Source organism: Dipodomys spectabilis, unplaced genomic scaffold, assembly GCF_019054845.1.
Source record: "Dipodomys spectabilis isolate Male_0828 unplaced genomic scaffold, ASM1905484v1 ptg000297l, whole genome shotgun sequence".
Taxonomy (NCBI): Eukaryota; Metazoa; Chordata; class Mammalia; order Rodentia; family Heteromyidae; genus Dipodomys; species Dipodomys spectabilis.
In genome coordinates, this window is record NW_024870974.1 from 22,103,145 (window position 1) to 22,126,980 (window position 23,836).

General features: G+C 50.6%; 1 protein-coding gene across 1 annotated transcript; it reads right to left on the reverse strand.

The window, feature by feature from the left end:
* Positions 1–6,502: 6,502 nt before the first annotated feature.
* Positions 6,503–23,356, reverse strand: Mgst2 (microsomal glutathione S-transferase 2). The gene is made up of 5 exons (XM_042701816.1): positions 23,285–23,356; positions 19,878–19,977; positions 11,003–11,073; positions 7,601–7,682; positions 6,503–6,664 (listed from the first exon to the last, which is right to left on the reverse strand). The coding sequence occupies exons 1-5, from the start codon at positions 23,340–23,342 to the stop codon at positions 6,577–6,579; spliced, it is 399 nt and encodes a 132-aa protein (XP_042557750.1). The 5' UTR covers positions 23,343–23,356; the 3' UTR covers positions 6,503–6,576.
* Positions 23,357–23,836: the final 480 nt, after the last annotated feature.

A 23,836-nucleotide genomic window follows, 5' to 3' on the forward strand; every position in this document is an offset into this window, starting at 1 on the left:
TCCAAAGACTCATTCATTTCAGGGTCCCCGATGATCGCCAGCATTACTTAGACGTACTCTTCCCGGGTCTCAACTGATTCATGCCATTCCTTTATCAAAAGTTGGATGGTATTATTTCATTTTAACGTTTATTTGACAGTCACAAACAGTTGTGTTTTGTTCGTTTCTGGCTGTACTTGGGTTTGAACCAGGGCCTCACACTTGCTAGGCCAGCTCTTTAAGCCTTTGAGCCATGCCTCTGGCCCTCCTTGTCTTGGTTATTGTTTTGAAATAGGGTCTCACTTTATGCCCAGGCCAGCCTGGACTGCAGTCCTCCTATTGGTGCTTCTGCACACTGCTAGGATGATAAGCACACACTACCACTCCCAGCCATTGGTTGAAATGGAGACTTACAAAGATCCCTTGATCTGGGCTGGGAAGGTGGCTCAGGGGTAGAGTGCTTGCATTGCATGCTTGAGGCCCTGGGTTCGACTCCTCAGCACCACCTAAGCAGGGGAAAAAAAGCCAGAAGTGGCGCTCTGGCTCAAGTGGTAGAGCGCTAGCCTTGAGCTGAAGAGCTGAGGGACAGCGCCCAGGCCCAGAGTTCAGGCACCACTTCCGGTTTTCTGATTGTGCATTGGAGATAGCCAGCCTAGGCTGGCTTTGAACCGTGATCCTCAGATCTCAGCCTCCCGAGTAGCTAGGATTACAGGTGTGAGCCATAGGCTCCTGGCTTCCCAGGCCTTTCTAATTCAACTACACAACCGGAACTTTCTACAGAATAGAGTACGCTAAGGAATGGGGCAGGGAGCCGGGCGGAGGGGGCAGTCTGCTTCTCAAGGGTCCTCTGGAGGTCCAAGTATTGATCTAGCCCTCCAGCCATTCAATTTCCAACTGGCTCCTTCAGAAGACTCAGAAAACGGGTTGTCAGAATTTAATACTAGAAAATGGAAACACAAATCAGGGAATATTAGGAAGAGAGTAACATACACTCTCAGTAAGAGTGCATCTCATGTCTCCCAGCCCACACTGCCTCTGCCGATGCAGACCCCGCCCGGCATTGCCTGCGACCACTGCTCGAGCTGAAATCCATGGCCTTCTAGCCAGTCACTCCATGTTGCACAAGTGAAAGGCTGCGGCTTGTTAGGACAAACTGATACAAGATGATGCTCTGAGCTCCCCACAGCATTGGGCAGAAACCAGAACTTGGCTTAATGTCACGCGTTGGCTTCTTCCCCTTCTCTTCCTGTGGCCCCAGACCTTTCCCTGTCTCCTCTTGGAATCCCTCAGTTAATACCTCACAAAAATGTAGTGCATTTCTCCACTTCTGGGAGACCTGTCCTTGAATTCCCTATCGAACTTTAAAGAGCATAGTAAAACAACACGTTACAAAACTGTCTGGGCTGTGCACAAAAATAGACTGCGGAGGAAAAAAAATAGAACACAGAACAAAGCCAGCCTCAAAAGTGGGTTTTCATGTGCACAAACCAAGAGAAAGCATGATCTCCATTGTGGCGAGCTTTGCTTCCAGTGGACCAGTTCCCAGATGAGGGAGAACATGGGGAAGCCAACGAAGGGAAAAACACAAAGCTCCGAGAAGGGTTGATCACCCCTAGTTCTGACTGATGGAAACCTCAGTGGTAAACTCATACGAACCTGTGTTTGGCACTGGGGGTCACATGAATACTCCTCCACACACACATTTGTTTTTCTTAAATAAATCGTTAGTTGTCTTCAGACAAAAGCTAACCGTGTGGTGCCGAAGTCAATATTGAAAGTCTTTTCACAGAAACTTAGCATCTACCTAGAACACAGCTCTGGAGGAATGTCTAGAAGATGTCAAGAGCAGACAGCTCTCCAATGATTCGAGACACGGCATTTCAGGTATTGATTGATTCGTAAGATTTTGCTTTGTGTTTTCAGGTGAACGCCACACGTTCCCCGCATGGCTCAGCCCAGAATGTCTTTCCAGCCGTTGGTTGCAGCAGGACACACACACTATGCGGGCCATCCCAAAGACACCCTCTCCAGCCACCTTGACGGGGTCAGGGCCTGAATTCCTTCCCTCCTCATTTGAGACCCACGGCTAGCAGGGGCAAGCACTGGTGCTCGGGAGAGTTGGCTCATGTCTGTCTGTCATCCTCCTGGGAGAGGTGGGCCGGCCACGCCAGCCTCTCCTCACAGAAGGCTTGGGCCACGGCATTACTGGAGGTCAGCCGGCTTGGTGAGGCCTGGTAGAGCCTCGCTGAAGTTTGTCCATTCGACCTGGACCACGATGAGAGTCTGTGGCCCCAGTCACCGTGCCAGCCCCAAGCCCGAGGCAAAGCCGCGCGGCTTGTCCGATCCTTGTTTGGTCTGCTCTCCTCTCCCCCATCTTCAGAGTCGGCTCTGCGTCGCCTGCTTGCCTTGCTTTCCCTGCTGCTCACGGTGACTGAGGAATCTCGGTGCTGAGCCGGGGAGTCCCGTCCTGTCCTGGCTCCGGGCGTGGCCTGGCCCCCTGCACACATGTCCTCTGCAGCGGGCACTCCGCTGTGCCCTCCCCACCCGGCAGGGGACTTTCTCTTTCACCAGCTCCTCTCCTGCTTTCTTGTTTTGTTTCTTCCCCACAGCACTGGCTAGCTTGCTAGCGTAAAGACAGCGCTGCTCCAAGCAGCGCCCGCCCCAACGTCTGGCTGGAATGAACGCAAGCAAGCCGGAGCGGTGGCCTGGGGACAGCATGAGGAGGACACGCAAGTTGTCACCCACGATGACAGACACCACATTGCGGCCCTGACTGCAGTGTTTGCACACGAGCGTGGCTGACATTGACCCAGTCCACGGGTGAGCGTGGTCGCTGTCCAGCCCGGCATGCCGGGCTCCCATACACAGCCAGCCCTTTCCCTTCATGATGATTTGTTTCTAATCCTGTGGACAGCAGGTTCCTAGTGCACTCTGGGGGGGGGGGGGGAGGGGGAGTGAGAAAACTTTTCTTTGGGAAGACTGTGGACATCTCTGCCACCACGAGAACGCGAATGGCTGGAGGAACACAGACGCACATCGGCTGAGAGGTTTGTGCCTCTAACCCTTCCTCTCAAGGAGGACTGTGTCTGGAGAAAAGTGAGGGCGGACAGAAGAGCAACGATTCTTGCTTAGTAATGACCTTTTGAGCCACATGACTTCTCTCCAAGGCTGGAAAGAGAGGCGGGAAACGGTGTGCGGAGTGCCTTGTTCCTTTCTTCTCTGGCTGGTCCCCCTCCCCTTTTCCTGGGCCATTCTTCGCTCTTTCTGCTATTACCTTTAAGGACATGAGATTCCTACACTGGCGTCCCCTAGCCGGTCAGCAATGACAGGTACTTGTCTTGTTTTACATTAAAGGTGGAGGAAATTCCCACCACTCCTGCATGGCAGGGCTCCAGCATCCCCGACCCACACCACGAACTCATGCACGGCCTTGACTTTGTCAGGGTCATCTCATTCCCCATTGTGAGAAGTTCAAGAAACTTCCAAGCTGAGAAACTTCCAGACTTCCAACCGAGAACCTGATTGTAGTTTTCAGCTTCCAGGGGGAATTTGTGTAAGCTGTTGCTATGAACATTTTCACATGCGCAGGGAAGGGAAAGGAGGCCTCCTCGGCATCACCAGATGGAATCATCCTCAGGCTTTGCCACGAATGTTTCATGGACATAGCTTTTTAAAATACCTCAAAGCAAACCACGGATCTCTGACCACTCCACCCCCCTGGTGTCTCCAGCTCAGCTTCAAAGGAGAAGGTTCACCTCTGGCCACCGTAACACCATTGACTCAGATTCCCTGGTGTCTTCTAATCCCCCCGGGTGTCCGCCTTGCTCCAGCTGTACCACAAGTGCCATCCATAGCTAGTTCTTTTCCTACCAGGACTTTCCAAGGACCTCACACAGCCCTGTGGTTTCCATGCTTAAGACTTCACGAACAGAGCAAAGCTCCACATCCCTTTCTTTTTATGATACTGACTTTTCCAGGTAATCAATATGATTTCTAAAACAAAAAAAAATGTATTTCATGACCAATCCATGAATGTACCAGAAATGTTTGTGCACAGACAAACAGATTCAAAACTCACTGACTAGGGGCTAGACATAGGTTGCCTACCACCCCAGATGAATGGAGATCTAGAAGATCAAGGTCCACCTGAGCAAAAAGTTCAGGAGATCTTCATTTTAACCAATAGCCAGATGCGCTGATCCGTGCCTATTACCCAGCTGTGCGGAGACCGAGCTCAGAAGGATTGGGTTGTCCAGTCAGCCCAGACTATAGACATTCTCAGGACCTCATCTCCATGGAAAAGGTTGGGAGTGGTGGTGTGTGCCTGTCACCCCACACGCATACTTCCTGACTGACTGAGGAGAAAAAGGAAATAGCCTATCCCAAAATTAACTAGAGGGAAAAAAAAGGGCTATGGGTATAGCTCAAACAGTAAAGGACCTGCATGGCAATATAAAGCTCTGAATTCAGACCCCAGCATCACCAAAAGGAGAAAAAGAAATGAATGAGCCGAATGTACCCCAACTTTATGTAGGCTGACGCATGCGGGACAATCACAAGGCTGAGGCCAAGCCAGGGCTTCACAAGTGAAACCCTGTCTCAACAACAACAAAATTCATCTTTTTGGCCAGAAAAAAATAAAATCTGACTGCAGAAGAGGCTAGCCGTCCTCAGGACCCGATAGCTAACTTTAATAAGTACAACGATATCAAAAAGTTGCCTGGTACCAACAGCACCTTAAAACAAAGGAACAGACTCTGTGACAGTACTCAGAGATGCTCAAGGTTTGATAGGCTGGCATTCCCATCGCCCATCTCCACACATTATTAACGCAACAGTGTATGCACCTGGGTGCATTTACACAGATATGGATTACATAGCCCGGGATTGATTTAAAGAGCAGAACAGAAATTCTTGAAAAGTCCTAAAGTACGAGATTTGGAAAGGGCTCTGCTCCTGCTTCCAAATGACACGATTATGCAGTAATTACGCCACGGGACCGAAATGTGCACGCTCTCCTTGCTTCATTGTCTCCCGTGCTTAAAACAAAATGTCACGATTCCAGCCCCCATCACAATGGGTAAGAATACTAAGTGGAAAGACTGCAGAATCGTCGCATTTTAGAGTGTTAACCCTATTTTGCCTCAGAAAAAAGCAAGGCAGAGAGCTACAGATTGCTGGAGTGGCCCGGCTAGCAGGGACAGGACAGGAGAAGGTGATCTGAGCGCTCAACTTCACTTTGAGGTGCCTTGTCCGAAGGCAAACCAGCAATGAGTAGAGAAAGCTGTGTCCACGCCCATCCGTGCAGCTCCCTCCTCGCGGCTGTCCGTGCCCATACGTTCTCTCGACAGACCAGGTTTGGGGTGAGGAGGCAGTGAGATCTTCTCTCAGTACTCCAGAATCACTAGAATCAGGGGCTGGTCTTGCTCTTTCCATTACTTACAGCCTTTGTAACTGCCTTTTGTCTATTAAACCGCTTCTGGAAAATGCCCATATCACATTCAGAGGAGACAGGATTGTTCCCATTTCACAGATGGAGAGTAAAGGCACGTCCAATGCATTATGTCAGACGGTGAGCCCGGCTCTCTCCCCGACCCCACAGGGACATGCACGGGAAAGGAGCCCAGCCCACAGTCGAGACCTGTCAGCAGGACCTTGCTTCCTCTGCCCCGGTGCACAAACATTCGCTTAGCACTAGCCCCAGGTTGGTTCCTTAAACTAACGTATTTTTTCCCTTTTCCTATATTCATCATAAAATAGACTTTCAAGCCAGGTGTGGTGGTTCACGCCTGTAATACTAGCTACTTGGGAGGCTAAGAGGAGAAGAATCACAGCTCCAGGCCAGCCCTGGCAAAAAGTTCCCAGGACTCCATCTCAGCCCATAGAAAGTGAGGCATGGTGGCACGTGTCGGTCACCCCAGCCACGCGCGAGACATCAACAGGGGGTCTCGTCCAAGCGGGCCTGAGCGAAAGGTGAGACCCTATTCAAACAACAGCAGCCAAAAGACCTGGTGGCGTGGATGAAGTCCTAGAACACCTACCTAGGGAGTGAGTGTGAGCCCCTGCGTTCAATTCCAGTCATGTCAAAAAAGAAAGAAGAAACCCACTTTCACGGCCATCTTTGATTTGTGCTTCTAGCTGATGAGTCTCTTCTTCGGCTGCTCTCACTGGCTGCCCACCGCGTGGTGGTCTGTTGTTTCCCTGAAACCATGAGGCCTGGCTGCCTTAGCAGCATCCATCTGGAACTTTCCACCAGGAGAGAAACTGACTCAGAGGTAGGAGGGCTATGTCAGTGATGCCCAGAAAGCCCAGTGCCTGGGCCAGGCTGCTTGTCCCCACAAACATGAGCCAAAACCTTGATGTGCACATCTAAAACCACGTCCCCTGGTGGCCGGGATGACCCACACAGGGAAGCTCAGTTTCTCAGCTGGAAGTGTGTTCTCAAAGTGTCTGCAGAGAGTAATACCAAGGAAAAACGACAGGAAGGCATTTTTTTTCTTAACATTTATTTAACAAACGGCAGCATGTTACCTGCAGAAGGGAGGCATGACTAGAAGGAGGAGCCGGAAGTGCCAGCTCTGTTTCGGAGGCTGGGTACTAACCCAGAAAGTTCCTGGCGATTCCCAGGGCGCCCAGGACCGAGAGCAAGGCCAAACTCCCCATGCTCAGCTGGAACCCAGTGACCCTGCAGGGTGGACACAAAGGAGAGCCGTCACTGGCTGGACCGGGAGGAGGAGGCTGCACCCTGGCCCAGGAGGCCCAATGCTTTTGGTCTTGTTTATTTACTTCCTTGTTATTATAGAGGTGATGTGTAAAGGGGTCACATTTACATGAGCCAGGCAACGAGTCCATTTCCTTTGCACAGCGTCTTCTGTTCCCTCCCTCTGCCAGTCCCTCCTCCCGTCTCCACCCCCGAGAGTTGTCTAGTTCCCGATCATCAGTGTCCAGGGAGCTGCACTGCTATACTTTTTCACCCTTTTCCTTCGAGTTCTGTGCCCTCCACTCTCCCAAAGATATACACACGACTACACCACGTATACGGTAAAGAAGACAGAATCATCAAAATCTAAAAACTAACCAAGAAACAAGCGTCTTTTATTTCCATAGCTGAGGAGTTCATTTCGGTATGTGTATTATTTTATATAAATATGAAATGGCACTTAGGCATTGCCCCTTTGTGATTCTCTCCTGAGAGTATCCTCCTCCGGTCTCACTGCACGAGAGTATCTAGTACTCTGTCATGTCCCAGTGCACTCAGATGCTCAGAACTTCCATGCTTTTGTCCTTTAACGTTTTTGGCTTATCATATAAATAAAAGCGATGCCAAGCCCTGGGGGTCAAGGGTATCTCTAAGCACTCAAGATTTCAAGGCTAGGTAGAATTATTTTCCTGAGAAAATTATCGTTTGGAAAGATGGAAGAGTACACCCGCATCGCGGGGTTGTGAACCTGCCTCCTTCCCGTGCCCAGCTGTGTGGCCCGTCAGGACTGGGCCTCAGGTAGAATTCATCAGTTTTGCTACTATGCCTCTGTGCTCCTAACACCTGCTGGGAACAGGAAACTAATCCTAACTCCACTCTGTTACATCTTGCAAATGCCCACCTTTAATGAGCCCTTCTTACCTTTTCTCAGCAGCGGCTGCGTAGCCCCAGAAGTACTTGTGACGAGCATAAATGTAGGCGAGACCCAGACAGGCCGCATAAACTGTGGAAGGATAAAAGGAAAGAATGGCACAGGATATCATAGCGGTCCAAGGCACAGAGACTGAGAACGCACTTGTGAAATCTATATCTGACAAAATGCTTGATTCCAAAGTATCTAGAGAACTTTTACAGTAAAATAACAGGGGGGAGCATCAAATTAAATTGTAAGACACTTGAGTAGACAATTCCCAAGGGCAGATCAACAAATGGGCTCAATCATCATGTGAAAAAAAACCTATTCCAACATGATTCAGTATCAGCCAAGCATCACGTGGAACTGCAGGGAAACAGCACCTCGAGGCCCCAGCAGAGCAGCTAAAAATTTTAAAGCCCAACAATACAAAACAGCGAGGTAGGGCCTGGGAAGGTGGCTCAGTGGTAGAGCACTTGCCTTGCATGCATAAGGCCCTGGGTTCGATTCCTCAGCACCACATAAGCAAAAAGAAAAAAGCCAGAAGTGGCACTGTGACTCAAGTGGTAGAGCGCTAGCCTTGAGCTGAAGAGCTGAGGGACAGCGCCCAGGCCCAGAGTTCAGGCCCCACGACCAGACCAAAAAAAGAAAACAGCGAGGTAGGGGGCCGCTGGAAAACTCCAGTGCACAGATAGGAATGCACAAATAGCACAACACCTCAAGAAAAGTTCTAATGGTTTCTTATAAAAGTAAATATATCATTTGACCCGGCATTTATCCAAGGGAAATGCAAGCATATGCCCATGAAAAAAAAAAAAAGACCTGGTCCTGAATTGGATAAACTTTTTTTCAGAACTGCTCAGAATTATTTACACATCATAACCAAAAATTGGCAACAGCCAAGAAATTGGTCAAGAAGGGAATTGGTGAGCGATGCTTTGGTAGTGTCCTTCTTTGGAACACTATGCCGCAATAAGAAGAAATGTATTCGCAGAGCGTGGCAGACCTCAGGACCACACTGCTGAGGGCAGGCGCGGACGCAGACCATGTGCACACAAGTCCCATGAATAAATCCAAATGCAGAAAAACTCAAAGCAGGGACGAGAGAGAGGGCAGGTAGACACTTCCTAAGAAGTAGCTACACGCTGTATGTTGAAAAGAATTTTGAGTCACACGAGCGTCCATATTTGTCAAAACTGAACATTTCATATCTGTGCATTTTACTATGTGCAGGTTTTATCTGATAAGGAGGGAATGTACACAACAATAGAATGTTCTGGCATCCTGACCAAGGAAAATAGCTAGTCTTCCCTCTGTAAATGCTCCTCTTTCTCTCAACACCTTACAGATACAAACCACTGGAGCCCTCTTGTGACCATCTCGAGTCTTACCTGGGCGGCTGAGATATTCACAATAAAATTAAAAGTTCGTTCCATTGCCTGGTCACCATGATTCTTTTTAAGTCCACTTTCTATCCTGTCGTTCTAAGGAAATTGGGCTATCAGCCCCCAGCCTTTAGAGTTCTCTATGAGCAAAGGCAGACAACAAAACTTTTTAAAATGAGAATAATGTTCCAGAATCACAAGAAGGAACTGAATTGGGAAAGATGCGGGGGAGGGGGCACTGGACAAGGTCACCTCCAGAAAGGCCCAGGGCCCCTCAGGTCACAGTGTTTGCCTAGGACAGGGGGCAGATGAATGAGAACAAGAGGACCCGGCCAAGGAGAGCTGCCCGTGTCTGAGGGAGTGGAAGGGCCCAGGCCCGGGGAGTTTTGAGTGACTCTGCCTCTCCACCGGAATGCTCCTGTGCTGCCAATGTGGACAGCCAGGGGACCAGGGGAGACTAGCCAGCAGCCGACTTTGGAAGAGAAAGAATGAGAAATTACCACAAGAGCTCCTTTCCTGCCAGGCGGGCGGCCGCGGCCACCATTCCGGTGAAATCCAAGGGTCAAATGGAATCCCATTATCAAAAGGCACTCGGCTTATTAGTTTTAATATGGTTTCATATGAAAAGAAACAGCCCCTTTCATTTGTGCTATTAAGGGACAAAAGTATGAGTTGGAGAAAGTTTAAACGTCTTTCTCTAAAGGTCATTTCATCTGAAATTCCTTGGTTGACAGTAAAAAATTATAAGAAATTGATGGGATTTGCCTTCAAAGCAGCCAGATTTGGGATTGTTTAAATCTTAAGACTAAATTGCGTGAGGTCATAAAATGTGGTTATGAAACTACTAGACACCGAAAAGAGATTCTATTTCTCCAGCGAGGGAAAGCCATGTAGGCCGGACTCTGTTGGATGGCTGGGCAGAGTCTGAATGAGACTTATAGTTCAGTCAGACTAGGCCAAAAGCCAAGGGCTGTCTCCAGGATGGCTGCACACTAAACAGCACTCATAGGCCAGGGGACCCCAAGCTGCAGATCCTGAGCTGAGCCTGAAAGGAAACTTTTTCCTACGTTGGTAAATGTCAAGTCGGGCAAACTACTTTCCCTCCCTAAGCCTCAGTTTCCTCTTCTGTACAATAGAAAAATACTATTCATTCTACTTCATATTGTGAAGGCTTTAAATATTATATGCATCTTACATATAAGGCTTCAAACTTAAAAATAAGCCGGGTACCGGTGGCTCACACCTGTAATCCTAGCTATTCAGGAGGCTGAGACCTGAGGATCATGGTTTGAAGCTAGCCTGGGCAGGAAAGTCTATGAGACTCATCTTCAGTTAAGCACCCAAAAACAATCCAGAGGGGAGCTATGGCTCAAGTGGTAGATTGCTAGCCTTGAGCAGAAAAGCTTAGGTCAGCACCCAGACCCTGAGTCAAGCCTCAGGACCTGTACATAAACACCCCCACCCAAGGCCCCCACCTCAAAAAACCCTTAAAAGCAATCCTGGACACACATCAGAAGTGCTCAGTGAACATAAGCTAAACCTACGAAGGCACGTTCTGTTCCTCCAGTTAGATTATTTGAAGTGAAAAACAAAACTCTCCTCTTTTTCATCCTTGGGCATCTGGCATATAAACTGCTCCAAGTGCTTTGTTTTTGTGGCTCAAACCCAGAGCTTTCCACGTGCAAAACATGTGCCCATGCACACGCGGCCTTTGTTGTCTGTGTCTGAGACAGGGTCTTACTACAGAGCTAAGCAGCACTGGCTCTTTATCTAGCCCCAGCTGGCCTCAAACGCGTGGCCATCCACCTTGGCTTTCTGAATGCTGTGTCCGCAGATGGGTACCACACTCCCTGACTTGAAGTTTTTGTTTTGTCATCATCAAATTAAATCTAATGAAGCTGGAATTAGTGTGTCTCAACACAGACGTACAATGCATTGCAATTTCCTGGAACAGTAGCCGTGCAGCGGCCTCTCTGTCCTCACTGGCTTTGTTAAGTGGCTGCCTGACTGGCAGGTCATGCTTACCTTGGTTGAAATACCATCCAGCCACCCACAGTGTTATGATGAATGCAGGATAAAGCTCCCCACAGTTCTGTCTGAAGAAGAAAATTAAGACACAGGTAAACATAGGAGAAACTGCCCTGCTACACTGATTTTTCATCAGTCCTTCCCAACAAGTTATACAAGGATGTAAACAATCCTTGAGTCTTTCACCAGGAGTAATGGCTTGCACCTGTAACCCTAGCTACTCAGGAGGCTGAGATCTGAGGATCTAGGTTTAAAACCAGCCCAGGCAGACAAATACACAAGATTCTATGTCCAATTAACCAGTAAAAAAACAAAAATGGAGATGTAGCTCAAGTGGTAGAATGTTAGCTATAAGCAAGAGGTAGAAGCTCAAAGTTCAAGCCCTAGTACCAGCAAAATGGGGAGAGGGGGAGAGAAAGGGGAGATAAAAGGAGGGAGGGAGGAGGGAAAGAGGGAAAGAAGGAAAGAAGAAGAAAAGAAAGGATCCTAACTTGAAAGGTAGATCTCAAATGTGGCTTAAGTCTCAGAGAAGGAGCACAAATCATTCACCTTCATCTCAGTTACCACTACAATTCTTTCCTAAAAGACAGGTGGCCTGAACCTAAAAATCATTCTGTATCTTATCAAAAGATTACTCAACCCAAATTAGACAAATTTCTTCTCAAACATTCCGTCACACCCAGGAAGACATTTAATTCCCATTTGATAGAGAAAAAAACCCTGAGTCTCCACGCTGCCTGGTGCTACAGAGAGCCGAAGAAGACGGTGCCCATCTGCCAGGCCGCCTCTATCCATAGAGAACTTGAGGGGAAAACTTGATACTATTTTAAGCAAAAGGGAAAGGCTCTCTGGAAACTATAATTCATTCATCTGCACCAAGTAACAAGGGAGAAAAATAAAAGATGAATTGTATTCATCTTCCTTCCTGAGCTATGTCCCCAAGTGATCTTGCTTAAGCTGGTGGAGCTCTTTGCTGACAATGTTATAACCGGAAAGATCTTTAACAATGTAATAAGTAATGAGGGCCTGTGCAGAAGCTAGTGGATGAGTCAAGTCTAAGGATTATAGATCTTACATCTTGCCTTGAACAAGCTGGGTGAAGGTCAGCCCAAGGTCACTGTGTAATAAAGCATTGGCTCAGAAATATTCCATCCCAATTGATGAAGACCAGGGACTTTTGATCTGGGTCGCCATGCGTGGGGTTTTTAGTCCCCCCCCCCCGCCCCACCCATGGGAAAAAGAAAGCAGAAGTAGAAAGCATAATTCTTCCCTCCTCCATAATTTGGCAGGAAATTGTGGCTGGGTCATCTCAATTTTATTGGCCGATGTCTCAACTACATGGGACTAACAGCCCCCATAGTCCTTCCACCATCTCCTAACACTGCGTTAGAAAAGCCTTCATTAACCAGACCCAGGGCTCGCGGGCTGCAGTGGCTGGTGCAGAGTTCTCACGCACAGTGCAGCTTTCACATCACCAACAAACACAATGCCATTCATGACCGTATAAGATCCTGGAAACCCTAACAGGTAACGTGGATGAGGAACACCCTTCTTCACCTGGGCACCAGGGGTTCCAGGGGTTCCCAGCTCCACGCAGCCCCCGGGAGGGATGGGAGCCATCCAGCCCTGTCCGTCCACGCAGAGGGGACGTGTCTGTGTCTAATGGCTCCCTGGCCGCAGCCTCGCACTCCTTCCTCAGCACTCCTGAACTCTTTTGACATGGACGAGCCCTGGAGAATGGCATAGAGCTGCTGCTTCTTTAGCCACACGTTGCCACCTTGGCCACCATTTCTACCGAGAGCCACGTCATAAAAAAGACCTCTGTTAGAAGGACAAGCAGGGGGAGCAACTGTCCAGATCTGGCCTGGATGGTGGAAGATTCTAGAATGTGGGACTTTCAGGTCAGTGGTTCCGGTTTGTCTGGGACTAAGGATTTCTCTTTTCTGGACTTTAGGTGGAGAGCTTTGATGCTACAAACAGAGGAGCCTGGGGAAAATGAATGAGTCACCGTAAGGGTCAGACAGGTAAGGATCACGAGGCTGAGGGGTTAAAGACACTGAGACCCCCGATTGTCCATCGTAGGCGGAGCCTAGGTTCTGGGGGCCAAGAAATACGGCCCTTGAAGATTCCCATGAGGGGCCCCAGGGCTGGGAGCACCAAGCCTGTACCTCAGTAAGTACCTCCAGGACCTTAACTCAGCCTACCAAGTCCTATCATTTAGGGAGGGGAAAGAAGAATCAAGTAGTGGCCAGGCAGTTTCTAAACCTGAAATTTTTCTGAGTACTTCATTCTGACAAAATGATGGGTAGATTGTATGGGCTCAGCTTGGCCCGGGCCTCTGCCCTGCTCCCTGCCTCCTGGATGTGGGTAAAGCTCCTTCCGGCTACTAGAAAGCAGGGAAGGCAAACAAGTCTTCTAGGCCAAAGGGTTCAGTCGCTGCTATGCCAGCTTCCTCTTTCACAACTGAGACTGAAGACTCTGAGGAAACAGAACCAGAAGATGGAGGAAACTGGGCCTCCACGTCTGTGGACACCCACAGACAGACAGCAGACATGAGCAGACATGTGTTGATCCTGTGAGAACCTGAGACCTTCCCTTGGAGAAGAATATCACACATATAGAACACACAAAACAAAAATGAAATAGAAGCGAGGTGTTGGTGGCTCAGGCCTGTAAGTCTAACTACTCAGGAGTCTGAGAGCTGAGGATCGTGGTTCAAAACCAGCCTGGGCAAGAAACTCCATAAGACTCTCATCTTCAATTAACTACCAAAAAGCCAGGAGTGGCACTGTGGCTCAAGTGGTAGAGCGCCAGCCTGGAGCGCAAGAGCTCGGGAACTGTACACAGGCCCTGAGTTCAAGCCACTGGACCAACACCAAAAAGAAATAGAAACTCCAGTTGAAAGAAAAGGAAGGAAGGGAGGGAGGGAGGGAAGGAGGGAGAGAGGGAGGGAGGGAGGGAGGGAGGGAGGTGGGGAGAGAGGAGAAGAGAAGGGAGGAGAGGAGAGGAGAGGAGAGGAACAGCATTTCCTCACTCCCTAGTGTGCTACCTGGGCTTCCGTCTGGTGTGAGGGACACGTTCTGCAGTCACCATTTCTGAGATTCCACACAACCATGCAACCTTGCTTGCAACAACCTCATCCAGAAAATCTGAACGAACATTCTCCACAGGGAAATGCTGACTGACTCTAGAACATTCCTAATGCCATGTTCATTGCTATCTTTCAAAATAATGACAGGGTTTTCTAGGTGATTTCTAGGTTTTCTAAGTAAGTTCCTCTCAGCTTTCGTCCTCTCCCTTTTTCTCTCTTGTCTTGCTGACTTTATTCCGACGCAGCTCTACAGGCGTGCTATCCACAGATGAGCCAGGGACTCTGTGGACTGTGGACCCTGGGAAGTCTCAGGTCCTGACACCCTGAAGATCAGAACAACAGGTCGGTTCATGCACTCAGAAATGACTGTAGAAAGGGCTGCGAAGGTGGCTCAGTGGTAAAGTGCTTGCCTTGCATGCATGAAGCCATGGGTTCGATTCCTCAGCACCACATAAGCAAAAAAGAAAACAGCTGGGAGTGGTGCTGTGGCTCAAGTGGTAGAGCGCTAGCCTTAAGCTGAAGAGCTGAGGGACAGCGCCCAGGCCGAGAGTTCAGGTCCCATGACCAGACCCCCCCCCAAAAAAAAAAAAAAGAAATGACTGCGGAAGAGTCAGGGGTTATGGGAGTTAAGCTTTTTATAAATGATGGGCTATCTAAATTGCTCCTCCAGAACCCAGCCCAGCGAATGGCCTTCAACCCCCGCACTTGGGAAGCTGAAGCCGGAGGAAAACTGAGCGTTCAAAGCCATGCTAAGGTACTCAGCGAGAGCCCCGCCTCTAGAGATAAAATGCATAGTGTGTGGGTCACAGGAGCACGGTTGCTGCTGGCCCCGGGGGAGCCTGGCTCTGACCTGCACCCTGGAATCGTGCTGCGGCTAGAGGGGCTCCAGCGTGGGGTCCCTCCAAATCCAGCCACCTCTCATCCCCTGAGGATTGGAGGAGCACCCAGCTGGGTGACAGATGCCACTGGGTGTTTATGAAAGACGCTGAACTCATTCCGCCATCTTGGGAATCCCTGTACGCAGTGCCATGGAAAAGAAGACTTGGATTTTGCAGTGGATGGCCAAGACAGACAGACAGATACATAGATGTTTCTCCCCTCTCTCTCTCTCTCTCTCTCTCATTCTTCTCTAATAGGCCACAACTCCTATGTACCCAAAATTTCAGAACATTTAAAAAATCATTCTCTTTCTGGATTTCCCTTTTCTCTGTAGTCTTCAGATGTGTGGGAAAGCCACTGGTTTTAATTTCTAAACGTTCAGGATTCAGATGTGAGACGAATATGAGAAGTGAACGAAGCAGAGGACCTGCGTGGTGACGTAAGCCTGAGGTCTCAGCTAGCCAAGAAGAAGAGGCGCCAGGGGGCCCAGTCCACGGCCAGCAGGGGAAACGCAGGAGACTTCGTCTGTGAGGCAGAAATGGTAGCGCGCTTGCCCAGCAAGCACGAGGCCCTGCCCTAATGAAATGGAAAAAGAGACGAATTGCTGTACAGGAAGATGCGGCCAGGATTCCCGGAGGACCTGCACTCCTGGTGGAGGCTTTAGTTGTGCCTGAAGGCTGGTTTGGGACAGGAATGGAACATTCATACTGAGCAGTTGGGGGGGCGGGGGGGAATCAGAACTATGTGACAGGCGTGTTTGTGCCTTGCCGGGCAGGGCACTTCATGTTCACGTCTGGGCTCCGTGTTTATAAACAGTATGCATTTCTTTTAGCCTAATAGGCGTGGGAAATCTTTTCTTCTGACAGGAGCCATTTGGTATGTGATGTTTATGTCACTCCTGGGTTTACTGAATTTCCAGTCTCACCTGTGGTTGCCCTGGTGACAAGACCAAAGATTCTGAGGGCCTTCTGCGGCCCTCGGGCTACACCCGCAGCCCTGAAGGGGCACAGCCAAAACATCTAAAATTGGCTGAGGAACGAAAGCTGGAGAATTAGTGCTACCAAGCCTCAAAACGGAGACAGTGAAAGCTCTTCAGCGTGGCCCAGATGTATGACAAAGATGGCTCAGTAGCTAATCTTCTTGTTGAGTGAAGGTGAAATCAGAAGTAAAGTATTTAAATTACTTGGACCTCCTTCTGAGATTTTATAAAAAGCCTTTAATCTAAGAGAATCAAGATGATTGAGTATACGGGATAGAATATTCTTCTTTTTTTTTGGGGGGGGGGTCCGGTTGTGGGGCCTGAACTCTGGGCCTGGGCGCTGTCCCTCAGCTCTTCAGCTCAAGGCTAGCGCTCTACCACTTGAGCCACAGCGCCACTTCCGACTTTTTTCTTTTTGCTTATGTGGTGCTGAGGAATCGAACCCAGGGCCTCTGGCATGCAAGGCAAGCGCTCTACCACTGAGCCACCTTCCCAGCCCCCAGGATAGAATATTCTAAGTTTAGCAATCATCTACAGCAATGGTCCCTGGTAAATTATAGATTTTATTCTCAAAATTGTGAGAGGAAAAAAAAAAGGTTCTGGCCCAGGGATTCGGAAGTGATCTCTTAGCCTCTCCCTCCCCACAGGAGGGAGGAGGAAACAGAGAAGGAGGCCTGGAGTCGTAGTAGCCATCTGTGCTGAGCAGAAGAGAACCCGTGAACACAAAGCACACCCCGCCCTCTGGCCCAGGGCATCTCCTGGCGACTGCTGGGAGTTGTAAGTTCTGCAGGGGGGGGGGGGGGGGCAGAAGAACTCATCACTTAGGCTTTGAAGCTATGTTGAGGTCAAAAGCTGCCGGAGAAGAGCATGGAGGAAGGCAGCTCTCATCTCTGTGGAAATTAAGATCGGTAGACCTCAGGACAGCCCGAAGGGACTCAGTACATTGCTCCCAGAGATCCAGAAGGGAACTGCATTGGTTCTCCAGGGGTAGGGAGAGTTCAAGGGCACTAGCTATGAAAAAACAAATGAATTTCCCAACAGGCTTCTTAGAAAGACTAAGTTATTTCAGGAGTTCTGCCCCAACATAAAAGTCTACGTAGCCTCACTAGCAGTGAGAATACTTGTTTTTTTGTCCAGATTTGGACTAAACCTTGGAGCTGAAAGCAAAAATTAGGCCAGTGTCATAAAATATCCAAGAAGTGTAGGGAAGGGAGAATCTCCACTCAATCTCCACAGAGAAACCAGGGCTAGGACTGCTGTGCCCAGCGGGACACGTGACAGCCCCAAACCTGCAATACGGGGCTGAGAACATTATTTTTTAGCCATTGTCAGCTCCACTGTGATTAATCAACCAAAACACTTCTAATAAGGGAATTGGGCTTGTATATTTACTTTATAAATAGCAACCTAAGAGAAATATTTGGGACTAGTGTCCAGCTTTATTTCTAGGACAAGAGGAGTCCAGATATAGAAGAGAGGGGAGAAAGCAGTCGCTGGAGAGAAAATCAAATTTGTGCACACTGAGAACGAAAATAGCACCAAGAAATAACCCAGGGGTTTTGCCTGCGGGAAGCCGAGCACTCCCAAGCCAGGCCCTCAGATCATGAAAGTCAAAGCAGGGAGATCTGAAATCTCCTCCTGCAGTGATTTTTATAAATAGTTCAGTGTCTCCCAGCGTCAGGCATTAACCTATCGCTGTCGAAATCTTAGCCTCTCCGCATTCTCCTCACTACTCTCTAAATCAATTAGCTTTTAACTCAAATTCAGAAAAAGATAAATAGATAGACAGACAGACAGACAGATAGATAGATGATAGACAGACAGATAGATAAGTATCACCACCACAAATGAAAATCATTTCCCAAACAATGGATAAGTATAAATCCATGCTATGAGAACACCTCACCCCCACAGCTCCTTCCAGAAGAAGGTACAGACAGTTTTCTTGCCAGGCACCATGGCGTACACCGAGCATCCAGCTGCTGCAGGGGCAGATAGTGGGAGGGTCTTGGTTCCAAGCCACCCAAGGCAATAACACTGGGTGTGGTGGTACACTCCTGTCATCCCAGCTCCGCAGGAAGAAGAGACTGGAGGACTGGGGTCCAGACGGGCTTAGGCAAAAACCTCATTGTCAATTCAAGAAGACAACTCTGTGTGCTGTATCACATACCAAGTAATTCCACAGGCATGGTGTGATGAAAAGTTCTGCTCATAGCATGGCCCTAGTGATCCAGCCATTCCTGGAGCTTGCTGACCAGCGATCCAGCCATTCCTGGAGCTTGCTGACCAGTGATCCAGCCATTCACTTAGCTCTCTGACTGGAGCTGGCACTCCGGCCTCCCGGGGCTCCCTGGTCCCCAGTCACCTAGCTTCCTGCTGACCCACCAGGTGGATTCCCACTCACCATGCTGTGCTCTGACCTTTCCTCTACCCCGGGGTCAGAGGGTCAGATCCCATACTTTCCCCCAGTGCTCTCCTCCTGTGCTCTCGTCCTCAGCAGGGCCCGTCTCGGCCCTTGGGGCCCAGTCCACACCCTTCGGCTCCTGTCCCAGCAGCCCGCGTCAGCCCTCTCATGATATTCTCCTGTCTCTTTTCATAGCATGCATCTCCTTCTGATATAGTTTTGTCTGCTTAGTGTTTCCTTTCTGTCTTCCTCAGCTATGAGGTTAGCTCCAAGAGGGTCTTATATCTGATGTCTTCACTGAGACAGGACAAGCAATCGGATATAGAAATGCTTATTTAATGGACCTTTTAAAATGAAAGAAAAGGCTAAAGAAAGAACTTGGAAAAATCGTAAGGACTCAAAAACGACTGAAGTAGGAATGCCAATCATCCTCTGATTCAATATCATGTAAAACCGGGTGTGGACTCCCCTTAAATTTTCTTGTGGTCTAGTGCTATTCACTTTACCCTGCCACACATAAGGAAGAGGTTGAGAAACCCTCCTGGAAGCAAGTGAATGAGCAAGAGGCTACTATGACCAACTCGTGGGTTGTGACTTACCCGAGCTGAGTTCAATGCTGCAAAATGCCCCCATGGTCCAATCACCATCAAAGAAAGCAAATGTCAGAGCTGGGATTTTTTTCCCCCCAAGAAAACCAACCAAGCCCAACAGTTTCAAGCCAAGTTTTATACTAATTTGGAAGAACACTCTCCTTTCACCTAATTAAAAGTATCTGAAAAAATAGAGCAGGAGGCGTCCTCCCACTCATTTGAAATTAACAAATTTTTGATATAAAAAATGAGGCCCACAGAAAGGGAAAGCATGAGCTGAACTCACGGACATAAAAGGGAAATAAAAAACGTCAACAAAACACGCATAGTGCACACATGGTGACATGTGTAGCTTTGGGCTGCTTTGTTTTGTTTTTTGTATGTCAGGAAATGAGTAGGGAAGGAGCCCTCGCTTCTTCCGGCAGGGGAATTCCTGGAGTCTGTGGTGGAATGTTCTGACAGAAGCAAGAGGTGCAAGAACACAGAATAAGAACACAGCACATCCACATAACCCGCCAGACTTTCTGGTTTCTACACCAGGACACTTCTGACATTAGGAAATGATCACTGGAGAAATGGGCAGAGGGTATACAGAATCGTCCTTGTTTTGAAGGAAAGAGAGAGAAAGAAAGGTCAAAATGGTAGACCAGTTCATGTGACTTAAAGTATCCTGCACTCTCTTGGGCCTACAAGAGGCTTTGATCAGGCCACCATGTTGAGTGTTTTGCTGAGCTGCCATGTTGAGTGCCATTATGGGTAGATTCACACACAGGACCCTTCAGCCTTCCTTGGTGGTGAGATAGGCTTGGCTGAACAGTATACTTCCTTGTGACTGGTTTCTGTGAATGAACTGCAGGCCTTCTCCATCACTCTGCCCCCAATCTGAACATATCTGGCTGTGACAGGCACCTATAAGAGACGTTACTTACTGGGCACGAAATATTCTCTCGAACTCCAGTGAGCCAGTGACTGCTGGGGGTGCGATCTTACATTTCAGCCTCGTCTTCCCAACCTGCAATGCAAAATAGCCTGCAGGAAAAGGGGCTGTGTTAAAACCATTGGCTGCCAATGAACTGTAATGTTAAACCATCATGAAATTCTTCTTTGTACCCACTGGACTGTCTCAAGTTAGAAACGCAGGTCATATCGATCAAAAAAAGACAGGTGGAGATACTTGAGCCTCTGGAGCCCTCAAATACTGCTAGTGGAAATGCAAAGTGGTACTAACACTGCAAAACAACCTGGCCAGGAGTGGTGCCATATGCCTATAATCTAAGTCACACAGGAGGCAAAGGTCAGGAGGGAGGATGGCAGTCCTGGGGCAGAGTCCATGAGACCCTATTTCAACCAATAAGCCAGGCGTGGGGGTCTGTACTTGGAGTTCCAGCTATAAGTAGGATACACAGTAAGAAGATGGTGGTTTAAAGCTGGTCTTGGGAAGAAATGCAAGGTCCAATCCAAAAAAATAAGTAAAACAAAAATTAGGGTATCTCAAGTACAAATACCTGAGTACAAACCTCAGTACCACCAAAGTCACTAAAAGAAGGAAGGGAGGGAGGGAGGGAGGGAAGAAGGGAGGAAGGGAGGAAGGAAGGAAGGAAGGAAGGAAGGAAGGAAGGAAGGAAGGAAGGAAGGAAGGAAGGAAGGAAGGAAGGAAGGAAGGAAAGAAAGAAAACAAACAATCTGGAAGGTATATTTTAGTGAGTTGTATATCAACCAAATGACCAAACCTTACACTCATAGGTATTTACCCAAGAAAAATTATATGTTAGCTTTTCATTGCTGGGACAAATGCATGGGATAACTAACTTTGCAAGGAGGAAAGACTGGTTTTCATTCACTGTTTCAGAGTTTCAGACAGAGTTGTCTGGATCCATTGCTCTGAGGCTGATCTGGGCAGACAGGACAACATCAGAAGCGTGTGGTAGAGGTTGCTCACCGCATGGTAGCCAGGAAGCAGAGCGACAACAAGGCTTTGAAATTCCACGCTAAATCCTCAGCTTAGCCCAGCCTTCCGTTGGGCGTGGGGGATGATGTGATCCCGTCCGAAGCAAGGCACTACCCGCCCTCCCACAAGCCTCCGACCTCATGAGGTTGGGTAAGGTTCTCGAGGGAGGCTGTCCCCGGACCCCTGGTCCCTTTCTGCTACAAATCAGCTGTCCTGCAGGGTGTCAATGCCGAAGCTGACCACTGAACGTGTATGAGCACTGGGGATTGGAGTACTTCTCTTTCAAACTGGAAAACATGGAGGGAAGTCCCAGAGTGGGCTCTGTTCGTTCCCAGCCCCGAGCCGCGTCCACATCTCCACACTGGGACAGCGGCAGTCTGCAGGCTAAGGACTGGGGCTCAGAGCAGTCACGCTGGGCGCTGCGCCACATTGTTCCCAACTTGCTTTAAACCTTGGGAGAGCGTGTGACCACCTTCTAGTCCGCGCTACAGGACAAAAAGCAGCACAGAAGACGTGCGCTCCTTCCTGACGGAGCCATTAGCCATGGAGCCAGAGCCAAGGGCTTCAGGGTATCCCTGGACGGAACAGTCACCATCTGCCTCCAGGCAGTTAACTGCGCCCCCTGCCGCCTGGGTGGGTGGCAGCGCACCCCGCAAATGTGGGGGGCGGGGGGGGGCACTTCCCACTCAGGACCCTGTTCATCCTTCTCCACGGGAACGTGGAAGGATAATTGTACCCCAGCCAGCAGCACACACACAGCAGAGACCCCTGTCTGTCCTCTGTCTTCCCCCGAGCTGGTTCTCACAGGGTACAGAGCATCCCCGCTCCAGCAACACCGCACTGTCACAAAAGAGGCAGATTCTAGTTCTGAGTGGCGGGCGCGCGGGCGGGGCGGGGGGGCGCGGACGGGGCGGGGGGGGGGGGCGCGGGCGGGGCGGGGGCGCAGTGGGGCGGGCGCACGGGTGGGGCGGGCGCACGGGTGGGGCGGGCACGGGCGGGGCGGGGGCGCGGACGGGGCGGGAGGGGGGCACGGGTGGGGCGGGGGCGCAGTGGGGCGGGCGCACGGGTGGGGCGGGCGCACGGGTGGGGCGGGCACGGGCGGGGCGGGGGGCGCGGACGGGGCGGGGGGGCACGGGTGGGGCAGGGGGCGCGGACGGGGGGGGGGCAGGGGCGGGGCGGGGGCGCAGTGGGGCGGGCGCGCGGGCGGGGCGGGCGCGCGGGCGGGGCGGGGGCGCAGTGGGGCGGGCGCGCGGGCGGGGCGGGGGCGCAGTGGGGCGGGCGCACGGGTGGGGCGGGCGCACGGGTGGGGCGGGCACGGGCGGGGCGGGGGGCGTGGACGGGGCGGGGGGGGGGGCACGGGGGGGGGCGGGGGGCGCGGACGGGGGGGGGCAGGGGCGGGGCGGGGGCGCAGTGGGGCAGGCGCACGGGCGGGGCGGGTGGGGCGGGCGCACGGGCGGGGCGGGTGCATGGGCGGGGCGGGCACACGGCGCCCGCAGGACAGGTCCGATTGCTCTGGACCCAGGCTACATCATAGGTTGGTATTAAACACCTGGTCCGATTGCTCTGGACCCAGGCTACATCATAGGTTGGTATTAAACACCTGCTGTCTCTCCTCCCCCAGGACCACAGGAAGCAAACCACAAACTGTGTCCTGAAGTTTGGCAGAGTTGTCACTGTCACGGCATCGGCTGGCCACGTGGAGAGGAAGGCTTTGTCCCCAGTGGTGCCTGGCTTCCCGGTGCATGCGCACCTTGGTCCTGGCTCTTGGTGAGAAGTGGGTTGTGGGTTCACCAGGGCTCCCCGACCCCCTTCCTCGCAGACACAGGACACGCCTGGCACCTCCCCTACCCAGCGGCCCACGGGGAAGGTGCTCGCCATTTTTAGGAGTTGTTCATCTGAGGCTTATGTCCCGAGAGAGACTTCACTTTATCACCGTACCTGTCACAGGTGATTCATTCTTTTTAAAGCATACATGAATTATAAGATCTGGTACTAAGAGGTCTGCACTGGGTGTGGAAGCAGGAACACACTGACCCCGGAACCTTGGTGACCCCTGGGCAGGCGCGCTTCCCACGGCCACATGAGCCGTGACCACAGACCGTGCGGTACCTGCTGCTGAGGGTGCCCACTATCCCTGTAGGATCTGGAATGTTCATGGCTTCCTCTGGTCCGAGGGACAGAGGCCAGCAGGTGGTCCTAAGCAACCTGAGACGGGGGCACAGCGCGGGCCTGGCATCTAGAGCCAAGGGCAAGAGTGAGAAATGAACACTGGACCCATCTCCCCCCCCCTCCCTCTCTCCATCGCTCCCCCTCCCCTTCTCCCTCCGTCCCTCCTCTGTCACACACACACACACACACACACACACACACACAGCCCATGGCTCTTACTTTGCTGACAGGCAGAGAGGAAGGACACAGCAGCCAGCAGAACTGTACTTTCTGCCATCCCGGGAGTCTGGCTCTGGAACTGTGTGCACGAAGCCAGAGGTAGATCAGAAGCGGATCAGAGGTGCCTTGGCCCTGGCAAAGCTGAACTTCCTTATAAAGCTGGGGGAAGGGGGCGGCCTGGAGCGCTAAGGAACCTTTGCCCTGGACAGAGAGCAGGAAAGCAGCGATCCTGTGTGGCACCTGGGTTATCTCACCGTCTGACTGCCACACCCATGGATCTCCCTGCTGTGTCACCTTCCACACCCAGCTCCTGTGGGAAGGGAGCTGTCTTGAAGTCACTGAGATTCATCTGTGCTCATTTGAGCCTGTTCTGACTTCATTCACTCTGTGTGTGGCAGAGACAGGATTTGAACTCAGGCCTGGCAGACTTTGTGTGCCCCCTGGTTGTACCACATCGCCTCATCTCAACTCTTCCCCTGAGATTGTGAGCAGGCATTTGTTTGAAAAAATAAACGAGGGGGCTGGGAAGGTGGCTTAGGGGGTAGAGTGCTT

What these genes read in the sequence shown, in the direction of transcription:
- Mgst2 (XM_042701816.1), bottom strand. Translation starts at nt 23,342, where the DNA reads ATGGCAGAAAGTACAGTTCTGCTGGCTGCTGTGTCCTTCCTCTCTGCC. An exon ending in GAGAGAATATTTCGTGCCCA is followed by an intron (nt 11,074 to 19,877) that starts GTAAGTAACGTC and finishes TTTCTTCTTCAG; the next exon opens with ACAGAACTGTGGGGAGCTTT. An exon ending in GCAGCCGCTGCTGAGAAAAG is followed by an intron (nt 6,665 to 7,600) that starts GTAAGAAGGGCT and finishes TCCACCCTGCAG; the next exon opens with GGTCACTGGGTTCCAGCTGA.